Raw genomic sequence first — 13,743 nt, 5'->3', positions numbered from 1 at the left:
GCCGGCTGAGCCGGAGGCGCCCGCTCGCCATGCAGAGACCCGGCGGCCAGGGGACCGCCTTCTCCATCGACTCGCTCATCGGGACGCCGCCGCCGCGCTCCGGGCACCTGCTCTACACCGGGTACCCCATGTTCATGCCGTACCGGCCGCTGGTGCTCCCGCAGGCGCTGTCCCACGCCCCGCTGCAGTCGGGGCTGCCGCCGCTGGCCCCGCTCGCTTCCTTCGCCGGCCGCCTCACCAACACCTTCTGCGCCAGCCTGGGCCAGGCCGTGCCCTCCATGGTGGCGCTCACCACCGCCCTGCCCAGTTTCTCCGAGCCCCCCGACGGCTTCTACCCACCGCAGGAGCTGCCCCCGCCGCGCGCCACCCCCGACGCCGGCTGCCGGCGCGGCGCCGACGGGCTGGAGGCGGAGGAGCTGCCCCCGGGCCGCGACAAGGGCCCGCCCGAGCCGCCGCTGCACTTCCCGGACCCCTTCCCTGGCCTGGCAGGTAAGAGCGGCGCGGGCCCGTCCTGCCCGGCGGGGAGCAGCCGCCCCGCCTCACCCGGAGCCCCGCAGCCCCGGGCAGACCTGCCCGGCTCCTCTCCGCCGTCCCAGCGGCACCGGGGGCGGGCGGTCCTGCGGCCGGAGCTCGCCAGGACGGCAGCCGCGGAGCCGAGTGCTGGGGCCGGGGAGCGGCGGGCAGGACGGCGGGGTAGCCAGCGGGACCTGCCCTCGGCTGCACTCCCGGCCCGGCTCGGGGCACCGAACCGATTCCCCTCCGTCCCAGGCCCGGTCCGCAGCGTTCCCGGGTGGGAGTCAAACTTCGATTGCTCGGCCGGGCCGCGGGGCAGGAGGGGCGGGAGAGCGGCCGGTCGTGGCCGCACGGAGCTCTCCGAGGTCCTGGCACTCGGCCCGGGGAGAACGAAGCGGAAGGTGGCGGCGCGTCCCACGGCTCGCTCCGCAGCCCTCCCCGCCCGCACCGATCTTGGTCCTGGTCCCCGTCCCGGTCCCGTTCGGTGCGGCGGCCCGGGCCGGTGCCTCCCGGTGTCCCCGTGCTGCGACTACCGGCTTTCCAAAGTTTCCCCCGAGCGTGCCCCGCGGGGCCGACGGCGGAACAGGTCCCGCAGGGCCGAGGCGGCCGCCCGCAGCCCCGCTCCCCTCCGTCCCGGCCGCCGTCTCGGCACCGGCTCGGCCCGACGGCGCGGGCAGGCGGCAGCGCCCCTCCCGGGACCCCCGGTGCGGACGGGAACGGCTCTCGTCAGGGTCCTCGCCTTTGTGCGCTGCGACCGCTCCCCGAGTGCGCCAGCACCAGCCTCGCAGACTTGTTGCTCCGTATTTCTCAGCCAGGTCCAGCACTCGGCTCCTCTCCCTGGGTCCTGCAGCACGGGCCGTGAGGGGTCCCTGCGGCAAGGCACAGACGAGCCAGCTGCTGCTTCTCTGGTGCGGTCTCTCTTGAACTGTCTCTCCTGGCCACTCCCGGGATCCACCTTTGTCTCACAGGCTTCTTGGCATGGTTGTGTGCTGAGAATCTCTACTGCTTCTTGCAATGCCTGGCTGTTTGTTCTCCATCTTCTCTTTAGTCTCTCCTGGGTAAGCCCAAGTGTCTTCCTTGCCCTGCCTTGTTCATCCCTCAGAAGAGCATTTCACTCACTCAGGTACCCCTTAGACCTCTCACCCCAGGTAGGACAATGGGGGCATTCTGCCTCCCCCTTGCCTTTGTGGGTTATTGGGTGCTCCTCCAGTGCTCCCCGGTCTCTGTGCTGAGCCAAAAGCCCAATGCAATCTTACTTTTTTTTTGTGAAAGTCTTCTCAGGGCAGTATTGCCCTGACCAAAACCAGGTCTATATGACCTCACCTTTCCCATCTGTGAGCAGATGAACTGCATTGTGCTTGATCTCCCTCTATGGCTCCTCCATAACTGAGCCCAATATGTTCTCTACTCCCAAGGGACTCAGATGAACTGTCCCAGACCGTGGCCACTTCTGAATCCAAGAAATCCTACCTCTGAGACTTTTCCTGTTGCAACTGGATGATATGATGGAAGGGAAGATGTCTTGCTCCAGCTGTTCATTCCCTGCTGCCTCTGAGCACTGGCTCTGCTCTGGAGCCACGAGGGGTGCTTGTGCTTCTGCACAGGCATACGCCCATGTGGACCCAGTTCTGTGGGCTGCTTTGTCCAGGTCCAAGAGGATTTCTCAGGCCAAATGTGCCTGCCTTCTCCTTTACCTACTGTTTCTCCTGGCTGTACCAGACAAAACTGGAGATGGACAGTGGGGTTTGTTTTACAACCATCTTAGAGGAAACTCAGGAGGGCGGTTGTGAGCTTTTTCCAGTACTAAGGAATAGAAAGATGATTCATGTCAACAGGAGTCATCAAAAACTATCTATAATGCAGTTTGCATCCAGTCTGTGGCCCTGACCAAAAGCAGTTGTCCAGGGAAGAGCAAGAGAGCACAACCTGTTCAGTGGCCAATTCTAAAATGATATTTTTCCCTCACATCCAACAATCTGCACATCGGGGACTTCCTGTGCCAAGCGTTGTTTCTGTATATTTAGTAAACTTCAACTAATTTGTTTTCTGTGGTCTTATTTAATCTCCCCTGGAGTCCACCAGAAAGGAGGGATAACCTTGACATCAGCCACATCAAGATGGCAAGATGTTCCACAGATTTTTTACCTGCAGAAGAACCTTGTGAAGAATAAATGCCCCCTTTTGACAGTTTTGCTGACATTTAACGACTTATACTCTGGAGTGATGCTGCTGTCCCTAGGCTCTGTTAGTATCTCCATCATGCAGGTGTCTGTGGACACAGGATCAGTTCCTTCCTGGATCAGCCAAAGGAATTAATGCACTATTTTAGGACTTCTCTCTGCATCCACTGGGTTTGAAACTTGCTTCCAGCAACTGCCACCCTTCTTGAGCAGGGAGAGGCATGTAGTGAAACTGGTGGTGAGGAGCAGCAAAGATTGAAGTCTGGTTTATTTCCACAGCTGCCACAAAGGTATGACCCCTGGTGTAAGGGTACTTAACATCCCTAGCTCTCCACACCTCTTGTGAGAGCAGGTTTGTTCTGGATCTGCTCAGATCCAGATTAAGGCAGTAGTCTGAGACTCTTTCCTGGTTTGGTATAGTGACAGCACATTCAGTCAGGGACAGGGTGAAGTTTCTGTTGTTCCCCTTACCAACACGGGGCTTGTCACAACATCCATTTCTGACCCTGCTCTTCCTGATGCTTCCCTGACAGCTTTGTCACCTGTGGCACTCAAGTCTCTTCACCATGCTTTCCACATCCATAATCATAGAGTTACAGAATGGTTTGGCAAGGACCTTTAAAGGCCACCTAGTCCAAAACCTCTGCCATGGGCTGGGACATCTTCAACTACATCAGGTTGCTCAGAGCCCTGTCTGACCAGGCTTTGAGTGTTGCTGGGGATGTGGTATCACCACTTATCTGGGCAACCCAGTGTTCACTACACGCATTGTGAATAATTCTTTGCTATACGTCATTAAACCGACCCCTTGTTCTATCACAAGAGACTTTAAAGTCTCTCTTTGTCTTTCTTATAGGCCTTCCTTAAGTACTGAAAGGTTGCAATAAGGTTTACCTGGAGCTTTCTGTTCTCCACACTGAACAACCCTAACTCTCTCAGCCTGGCCTCACAGCAGAGGTGCTCCAGCCCTCAGAACATTTTTGTGACCCCCCTTTGGACTCTCTTCAATTTCTTTGACAAGATCAATGAACAGTTGTGACTTGGTGAAAAACAAACCAGCGGGTCAACCCTGTTCTTCATTTACTGCTTCTCGTTGATTTTTCAATCATGATGCTTTGCTTCGTGACATCTTTGCTTCACGTTCAAAGGCCTTGAAAGTCTCAGTACACCCCTGCCTTCATTCCTTCCTTGCTGGTGGCATAGTAGGTGACTAACAGACCAATATACCAATTTTCTTTGTGAACACATCCAATTTAGATTATGTTATCAAGTAGTTCCAAGTTCCTTACCGCAAATCCAGCCCTTTTATAAGACACAAATGTGAGAGTGCTCCATTTAAAATTTGGAGTCCATTTAAAATTTGGTTCAGAAGAGAGTATTCAGAGACAGCACCTGTTTTGCAAACCATCATGTTGCTCAGTCTTCTTCCAATCTCCTGAGGCACAGCCTGGGCTGACAGGGGCAAACTGCCCTACAAGCACTGTTTGCTGGTGTGGCTGCTAGGATGCCATCCTCCATCCCTGGAGAATTGCAGTGCCAGGGCAGGACCTAAAGAGCCCTTGGTGAAGACACTGAATTCCTCATAAGAGCTCTCTTACCTTGTTAGGCCCCAAGCTCCACCAGAGAGAGCTGGTACACAGAAGTGACATCTCTTCTTTTCTTCAGTAAAGTGCTTGCATGAGGTTGTGCAATGGCAGCCAAAGTGCTCCTTGCCACCTGCTGCTGATCCTCAGCCCCACGAGCACAAAATCTCTGGGTCTTTACCCTCTATGAACATGGGAAATTTCTTCCCTTACCCCTGACCCTCTTCCCTTACCCCTGAGCCTACATTCTGCAGCAGGATGGAGATGAAGGTGTTCTTTCCCACGGCAGGAAACAGGAAGAGCAGGGAGAAGATTCCAGACCTCCAAAGCCTGGTCTCAGGAAGCTACAGGCTTGCTGCAGGACTCACAAGGGATATGGGAGCTCCACAGCACCAGGCTACCAGGAATGTCTTCTGGGCTCAAGTAGTCTCCTGCAGTTCTGTTTGTGTATTTAAACCCTGCACTGTCAGGCTTCTGAGGGCGTTCTGCCTTTCCCCCTGAGATGAGGTAAGGTGGCCAGCGATCCAGGGGCCCTGGACGCTGCTTAGAAGTTTGGAGAGCTGCTGCTTCTCCTTGTGCATGTTGGATTATATAGAGCAGCAGTGCTTCAGGACAGCTCCTTCCAGCAGTGATTACTGCTCTTGGGTCAGACTTGAAGAATTTTCTGGTCTCTTCTAGTCTCAGCATGACAGAAAAGCTTTTTCACCTGCATGTGCATAGCCGTGGGTCCTCCCTTGATGACTCCTGTCTGTGGCTGAGAGCATCTTCTCACTTTGAGCCCTTTTACTATGGAAGTGACTGTCTTCCAAACCTCCTTCCTCTGTCTGTCTCTCACCATGTCCTGCCTTGCTCCATGGCTGTTTCATTCTTCAGGCAGAGGTTTGGGATACAAGAAGCTTGCAAGGAAGAGATTCATACCCCAGTACCGTATCAATATCCTCACAGGCAGCTTAACAGAGGTGTCTGTCATGATCCAAGCACTGCATTCTGCCCGATGGCCTGGGATGAGGTGCTGTCTGTTGGGTGATGTTGTCAGGTTCTGTCCTGCCCCTCTGCCCACTGCTGGGTGTAGCTGAGCCCTGAGCATCGGCTGCCTCAGCACCTTGTTCCCTGGCTGCACAGTCTGCTGTGGGGCATCCTTGGATTAGGGAGGGAGAGCCAGAAGTGGGCCCCATCATGTCCTGTAGAGCCCTGCAGAGAGGTTTGCTGGGCTGGAGCTGGCTCTGGATGATGTTTCCAAGACAGTTCTTCAGCTCTTGGCTGGCTACTTTCTAACAGCATCGATGGTCTGGTGCCCTGGGAAGAGACAGAGAGGGCTGAGCTGAGAGAGAAGGTATGGGCGTTCTTTCCTATGCAGAGATCCAGACAATCCCTGAAGTGTTGTGATGTTCTCCGCTACACCAAGGCCGTGGTGCTGCTACGGCTGGGCCGTGGGATGGGGATGGGGCAGTGGCTGCGGGGGTCAGAGCCCAGGATGGCTCTGCCGGCGCTGCCCCTTGCAGCCGGGCGGGCTGCGGGGAGAAGGGCGCTGGGACCCGCGAGGGGAGCGGCTGGCGCTGCCCGCAGCAGGATCCGGTGCGGGGCTGCGGGCTGGGGCCGGGGCTGCCGCTCCGCCCGCTGCGGGCTGCGGGACGCGGTGGTGACGGGGTCCGAGGCAGCGGGAGGAGCTGCAGCCTCCCGCCGGGGAGCGGGGAGAGCTTCCCCCGCGGCTGCGGGGCTCTGGGAGCGGAGGGGCCCGGGCGGGGTGCGGGGTGCGGCGGGCACTGACGCTGTGTGCTCCGCAGACGGGAAGGCGTACAGCTCAGACGAGGAGAAGCTGGAGGTGAAGTCGGCGGCGACGCCGTGCAGCGAGCGGGAGGAGGAGAGCTCAGCGGGCGAGAGCGAGGAGGAGCCCTTCCTGGACGGGGCGGCCGCCGGCACCGCGCTGGGAGCCAAGGGCAAGGGCAAGGGCGGCCCCGCCGCCGAGCAGCCCCCGCCGGGCTCCGGGGCCGGGAAGAGCCGCCGGCGCCGCACGGCCTTCACCAGCGAGCAGCTGCTGGAGCTGGAGAAGGAGTTCCACTGCAAGAAGTACCTGAGCCTGACGGAGCGCTCGCAGATCGCACATGCCCTGAAGCTGAGCGAGGTGCAGGTGAAGATCTGGTTCCAGAACCGCCGCGCCAAGTGGAAACGCATCAAGGCTGGCAATGTCAGCAACCGCTCCGGAGAGCCCGTCCGCAACCCCAAGATCGTGGTGCCCATCCCGGTGCATGTCAATCGCTTCGCCGTGCGCAGCCAGCACCAGCAGATCGAGCAGGGCGCCCGGCCCTGAGCCCGGCCGGACTCCCGGACCCTGGGGCGGGCGGCGGCGGCGCGGGGCGGGCCGAGCGCCCGCTCCCCCTCCTGTGTACATGTCCCTTATTTATTCCGTGTAAACTCTGTACATACGGCAGCGTGTCCTTCTGTCCGTGCCATGGGGAGTGCGGCCGCCTGGCCCTCGGGCCCTGGCCGCCCGCTGGGCCGGGCTGAGCCGGGCCGGGCTGGGCCGGGCCGGGCCCTCGCTGCCGCCCGCCCGTGTATAGCTGTGATTTCAATAAATTATTTTCTATGGATCAAGACTACATTCTTCCTCGCTGCAGGAACGGGGGTCCCGCGGCCCCGGCCCGGCACGGGCAGAGGAGGAGAATAGGGAAGGGAGAGGATGGGAACAAAGACAGGGACGGGGTAGGGGCACGGACAGCGGGCGGCGGCGCCGAGAGGCGGCCGCGGAGGTCGGGGCGGCAGGCGGACGGGGAGAAGGGGAGGCTCCGGGGCTCACCCGCCCCTCGGGCGGTGCCGGTACCGGGGCCCGCAGAGCCGGAGGCTGTGCGAGCAGCAGCCGGGGCCTCGCGGGCTCATTGCACCCACTTCTGTGCCGCTACCGAGACGCGGGAAAGAGAAGAGGATGGGGCGGGCCGGGAGGCGCCCGGGGGCATCCCCAGGTCGGTCCTCTCGCCGGCAGAGTGGGGAATGTGTGTGCTGCAGCAGATTCCCGACAGGGCTGCGGCCCCTGCCCTGGCCCGGCTCCCTGGTGCTGATGCCCTGGGACAGGTGCAACAACAAAAGGGGCTCGCACATCCGGGCCAGCCATTCTCTGCTCTTGAGAGCTATTGCAGGAGATGCTGCTTCCGCAGCCAGCCAGCTCAGATACTGAGCCCACCCCCAGAAGCCCATGAAGACCCAGCTTTGCAAAGGGCACAGCTGCATGCCCAGTAAAGAGCACAAGGGCCGTGTGTCTGGGTGTCCAGCCTGGGAAAACTCTGTTCTGGTGTGACAAACATCAGTGAGTCCATGGAGCAAGGCAGCTCCCATGCCTGTGCTGTGGTAGTAACACCCATTGCAATGTCACCAGAGGTTCCTGGGGAGGGCTCTATCCAAGGTTTGGCTGGGGCACCAATTGCTCACAGGTTTGACAGGGAGTTTGGGTCACAAACGGTCCAGGCAGCTGCTGTTTCCTTCCCTGGGAGACACGGCATGGGAGAGCAGGAACTCTCTCTGACAGCCAGAGCTGACTCCACCTTCCTCTGATGCCACAGCAAGGGCTGGGCCATCTCTGTGCTGCCTGGGGAGCAGTGCTCCCTCTGCATGTCCCTTCCCTCTTTGGCAGGTACATTCTGTTCACTTGGAGTGTGGGGTCCATACTCAGCCTGCAGAACTGAGTCCTCCTGCAGTGCCCCGGAGCTCCAGAGCACTGGGGTGGCTGTGCCTCCCCCTTGGCTGCTGGCTTCAGTTGGCTCGTGTGGCCAACAGACACAGGCACAGCTCACATCACAGCAATCATTTGGACAAAGCTTTTACATGTCCTTGGTGGGTGGCTCTTCCAATAGAAATATTTGCTGCAGGTTCCAAGAGGGTTCTGTGGCATCCTTTCAGGATTTGGTTTCTCAGCACAGCTGGCTTCCACTACAGGACACCTGCCCCTGTCCCTCCACCACTGACCTGGAAACAAGAAAGCATCCTCAGGAAATGCCTGGTCTGATGCTGCTCACAGCATCCCCAGCACGGATTTGCCCTGTCCAGGTAGCAGCACCTGCTGGCATTCCCTCTGGATCAGGGGAGTAAATGTCCTTTGGCAGCAGCCCCCAGCGCCCTGCTCTCAGGAAAACTGTCATCTCCCTCTTCAGCAGGCTGGGCTAGAGCTGCCTGCACCTGCACCACTGCTCCATCCTCGGTGGGGGCTGGTCTGAGACAGGGACTGACCTCAGCTCTGCTCCGTGGCTGCAAAGGGGACACAGCTGTTTGCAGCGCTGGCTCTGGCACAAGAACTGTGCCAGGTATTCACCTCTGTGTGGGAGGGCAGAGGCAGGGTAAAGCCGCTCTGCAGCTGCACACAGGGCTCTGCCACTACAAATGTGTCCATGTGAGGGGTCTGTGTCACTGCAGCAGATCACAGCACAGCAGTGCACATTAGCCACAACACTCCAGAAAGTGTCCACAGCTCCAGGGTTGGGCCAGTGACATTAAAAGGACTCAAATTTTACTTTAAGGTCCAAGAACGCCCTTATTCCCACGGGGCATTCCTAACTACACTGGCTTGATATGTCCTGCCCCAGTGGCAGCACTGGCTTATTCTGTCTTTAACCCATGTCCCCCACCACAGAGGCCACAGCCCACCCGAAATCCATGCAGAGCACTCCACTCCACTGCATGCTCATCCATGGGCTGCTGCTGAGGTGGTTCCAACACATACAGTTTTTAGCTGCATGGAAGGGTTTTGTTGTTGTTGTTGTTGTATTAGACCAATCCCAGAGCCCGTACACACTGCAGCCCTACAAACAGCCATGTTGAAATCCCCACAAATGCTGCAGAGGTGCAGCTCTGTATAGAGCTGTTGGAGGTGACAGTCATGCTGTCACCAGCACTGCTGGAGAGAGCTGCAGAGCATCAGAGCGTTCCTGGCACCGAGCAGAGCAGAGCAGAGCTCCCTGTGAACCCTGAGCACTGTGACGGCTCTGGTGCCTCCTGCACACGGGGAGCAAAGCACCACACAGTGAGCACAGTGCACAGCACTGCACAGTGAGCACGGTGCACAGCACTGCCCACACTGCCCACACCACACAGTGAGCACGGTGCACAGCACTGCCCACACTGCACACACTGCCCACACAGTGCACAGTGAGCACGGTGCACAGCACTGCACACACTGCCCACACTGCACAGTGAGCACGGTGCACAGCACTGCCCACACTGCACACACTGCCCACACAGTGCACAGTGAGCATGGTGCACAGCACTGCACACACTGCACAGTGAGCATGGTGCACAGCACTGCACACACTGCACACACTGCTCACACTGCACAGTGAGCACGGTGCACAGCACTGCACACACTGCACAGTGAGCATGGTGCACAGCACTGCCCACACTGCTCACACTGCACAGTGAGCACGGTGCACAGCACTGCACACACTGCACAGTGAGCACGGTGCACAGCACTGCACACACTGCACAGTGAGCACGGTGCACAGCACTGCACACACTGCACACACTGCACAGTGGGCACGGTGCACAGCACTGCACACACTGCACACACTGCACAGTGAGCACGGTGCACAGCACTGCACACACTGCACACACTGCCCAAAGCATTTGTGGCCCCTCCTGAGATGGGAGAGCTGTGGGGCCCCCATGAGCTGGAGCTCTGGGTGCTGGGTCAGATTGGGGTTGGTGGGAGAAGGAGGGCCACAGTGAGAAACTGGGCAGTAAAGACAGACCCAGGGCAGTTGAGCCATGAAGCTGGATGGGGCCTTGGGAGGTCTCTGCTCCAGCATCACCTGCTTGTCCCATTCAAGATGCTGAAGAATTTGGCCATCTGACTTCCAGTATCCCCAAGGTGGGCAACCCCTCCTCTTCAGGCCCTGTACCAGTGCCCAGCCTCCTCCCTAGTATGATTTTTCACTTGCATCTATTTGGAATTTCCCATCCACCAGCTTCTGGCTGTTACCCTCTGTCCTGGAGTAGGAGCTGCTGGGGAAGGAATCTCTGCACAAGCACTGGTACACGTGTCTGTGCATGGGAACACATACATGTGTGCACACACAGAGTAAAAGGTAGATACAGGTGCAGACACACAGAGATAAATACATAGCGTGTGCTTATACATGGACATGTGTTTGTCTATATAAATGTATTTACACACACACACACACACACACACACATATATATATATACACATGCATTCATAAAACAAGACTTATGTTGCCCTAAGGAAGGCAATTTCAGCATTTGCAAGGGAATTCTCCCTACCCAAGCCTGTCCACTTGTTTACCTGTATGTGGTTCATAAAGAACTGGGAAAGGAGCAGGGATTGCATCCCACAGAGTGTTTATTCACTCAGCACAACAAAGCTGGTCCCAGCATTCCCTGACAAGGGGCTTGCACGATGGTGTGATGGCCCACAATATGGTGCTGGTACTCTTCATTAACCAGCAGCTCCAGGACTAGCTCAAGGTGCAGGAGAGAAAAAATTGGCAAGAGAAAAACAGTGTCCCCAATGGCTTGCACCTGGGAAAGGTTGTGACCCTCCCCAACTCCTTTGTAACCTGTGCCAGCTTGCCCAGTGTCCCCATCAGCCAGGCTGGAAGTCCCCTCAAGGCTTTGTGACGCCCTGTGCTGTGCAAGTCTGCACTCACCTGCAGGCCTGACTCCCATGTATGGGCACAGTCAGGTGTGGTAGTGGATGGAGTGTATGGGTGCTGTACCTGAGTGAACACAGACTGAGGGGGCTGGGACACTGTCACACCTGTGCCTTTTGCCCCAGAGGCAAGGCTGGCTGGACACATGAAGGCAGGATCTCTGCTCTGGCCACCTCTGCATGTGCTCAGCAGCCTCGTCCCTACAGCCTCAGGGTGGATAGTGCTGCCACATGCCCACCTGGGCCCACCTACAGATCCCCAGGAAGCTGTGCCTGCTCAGCTGGGGCTGGCAGGAAGTCTCGTGGGGCTTTGATTGTAAGTTGTGCCCTGTGGGGTTTTTCCTGGCTATGCCCAGGCTCTCTGGGAAGTGCAGCAAACCTGTGGTATGGCTGGTTTCCAGCCAGAGGCTGCATGCCGTGGATTTACTCATGGCACGAGGCTGCACCCATGGCTCCTGTCCTGTGGCACCCACCTCCCTGCCACGGCTCCAGCCTCAGCTCCACGATGGGAGCGCTGCTGGCTGCCTGGGGCAGGGTCCTTGTGGAGCTGCTGTGCTCACTGCTGCTGCTGGGGCCCCACAACTCAGAGACAGCCCCACTGCCGCTGCCCTGACACAGCCCTCTGGGGTACAGCAGAGCAGAGGGCTGGCCCGTGCCCTCCCTGGCGTCAGCCTGAACACAGACACCTGACTCCTGCCCCAAAAAACAGACTCAGTGCCCTGGAACAGTGCATGGACACAGCTCCTAAAAACACCCCTAAACACGGACACACACCTCTTCCCCTGAACTTGGACATGGAGCTCCTGCTTCATTCAGCCTGTCCTGGCTCAGGGCCACCTGAAGCCACATTGGTCACCTTGGCACCCAGATGTGCCCCAACACTGGCGTAATGATGGGCTGGGCTGGGCTCTGGCCCAGTCTTGCCTCCTCAGGACCATGTCAGAGCCTGCAGGGATCTGGTGGCATTCCCTGCCCCAGGTGCCAGCAAAAGGGCATCCCCAGGATCCCCAGCACCTGTTTGCAGTCTGGGCAGCAGCAGGCACGGGGCCTGTCCCCATGGGGCTGTGTGCCCAGCAGTGCCACTGCCGGCAGGACCTGGCCAGGGCTCCGGGTGCCCTGAGCACTGCACCCCATGGGCATTGCATCGGCCCTGGGGGCTGCTGGGGCTCTGTGGCCCCAGACCCTGGACGTTGATGATCTCTGTGGTCCCTTCGAGTTCAGGGTGTTGCAGGATTTTGGTTCCAGAGCTGTCCCCACATGGCTCCTGGTGGCATGGTCATGGCTTGCAGCCCCAGCTCCAGCACCAGTGCCACAGGCAGCGTGGGGGCAGGCGAGGGGGCTCCTGGGGTCAGAGCCGAGTCCAGGCTGGCACTCGGGGGCTCCTGGGGTCAGAGCTGGGTCCAGGCTGGCACTCGGGGGCTCCTGGGGTCAGAGCCGGGTCTAGGCTGGCAGCCGGGGGCCTGGGGCAGGGCTGGGATGGGAAGGGAGGCGCCAGGGCTGGGTAGGGCGGGATCCCGCGCAGGAGATGATGTATGGGCAGATGTATCAGATCGCACAAGATAAACAAGCAGTGAATTTCATCAGGGCCCATCATGGCTTTAATTTGGCTGCCTAATGAGTCAGATCCAGCCGCGCAGATAAAAGTTGTCAGAGCCGCAGCCCTAATGAATTTCTTGCCACTTGTAATCAAGGCAGCTTGTCTGAGGGGGATGATTAATGGGCCCCAGAGGAGCTGCCGTCCCTCGGCTTCCATTCCCGTTAATGCAGTCGCCAGGAAATTAACCAAACCCAGCACCGGGCTGGGGCCATGGCCGGTGTGGGGGCACCCATGGGCACCACGAGGGGATGGCAATGAGGGGTGACATGGGTGTAGGGGCCAGACTGGAACTGGGACTGGGACCAGGATCGGGATGAGGATGTCAACATGGGCACACACAGCCAGAACATCAAGGAGCGGAGGGGCTGGGGCCACCATCTGCAGCCCCCAGCAAAGCAGCCCTCTGTCATAGGAGAGGCACAAGGAGGAGGCAGCAGGGGTGTGGCAGGGACATCTGAGGGTACCTGTGGCAGCTGGGGGTGTTCTGACACCTCCCTTCCTTGCAGCACTGCCACACAGGCTTGGGGCCCAAGGGCTGTGCCGCTCCCGGTGCAGCAGAGCCTGGAGCCAGGACAGCACAGAGACACTGGAGCCCCAAAGTGCTGTTTGTGGTGCGGCCTGGGGTGCAGCCAGCCCGGAGCTGCTGGCACTGGGGCCCTGCTCTGCCCACAGCTATGAGAAGCAGGCGAAGGCAGGGCTGATACACGGCTCCCTTCACTGCTTGGGGTCTGGCGGTGCCTCGAGACTCGGGGATCCTGCAGTCAGCACTCCTGGCTCGCTGTGGCAGCCCAGCACTCCCTGCCCACGTCTGCCTTCCCCGACCCAGCTCCACATTGCTGTCCTGTGCACAGGGACCAGCTGGCCCAGCCCCATGCCCTGCATGTCCCCTCTCCAGCACAGCCCTCTGCTGCGCCCATCTCCCATCCCCCAGAGCTGTGCATTCCTCTGGGGCCATGTTCTGGCATTGTCCCTCAGTGCCCCACATCTGGGGTGCTGGCACATCTCCCCTCCTACCTCAGCACTCTGCCGTTTACCAGGAGCCTGACTTGGCATGGGACTGCTGTTATCAGAGCCTGAGCTGGAGGAGAAGAGGCTGAATGTTTGTTAGTGGGGGCTGGAGAGTCACCAGACCCAGCTGCAAACCAGGGCTGTGTTGGAGGCCCCGAAGGCAGCACACTGAGACAGTGGCCTGGCAGGAGGTGGGTTGCTTTATTGGCCT

The 13,743-nt window shown here is 59.0% G+C and overlaps 1 protein-coding gene across 1 annotated transcript; it reads left to right on the top strand.

Annotated features, from left to right (window-relative positions):
- Positions 1-29: 29 nt before the first annotated feature.
- GBX1 (gastrulation brain homeobox 1) lies at positions 30-6,584 on the top strand (the record flags this gene model as incomplete). Its single annotated transcript, XM_084207028.1, has 2 exons — positions 30-489; positions 6,061-6,584. 2 exons carry the CDS (start codon positions 30-32, stop codon positions 6,582-6,584), a joined length of 984 nt encoding a protein of 327 aa, XP_084063154.1.
- Between the last annotated feature and the right edge of the window lie 7,159 nt (positions 6,585-13,743).

The sequence above is a fragment of the Fringilla coelebs genome (assembly GCF_963513975.1).
Source record: "Fringilla coelebs genome assembly, chromosome: 1".
NCBI lineage: Eukaryota > Metazoa > Chordata > Aves > Passeriformes > Fringillidae > Fringilla > Fringilla coelebs.
Note: the sequence above shows the minus strand (reverse complement) of the source record. Positions and strands in the feature narration are given on the sequence as shown.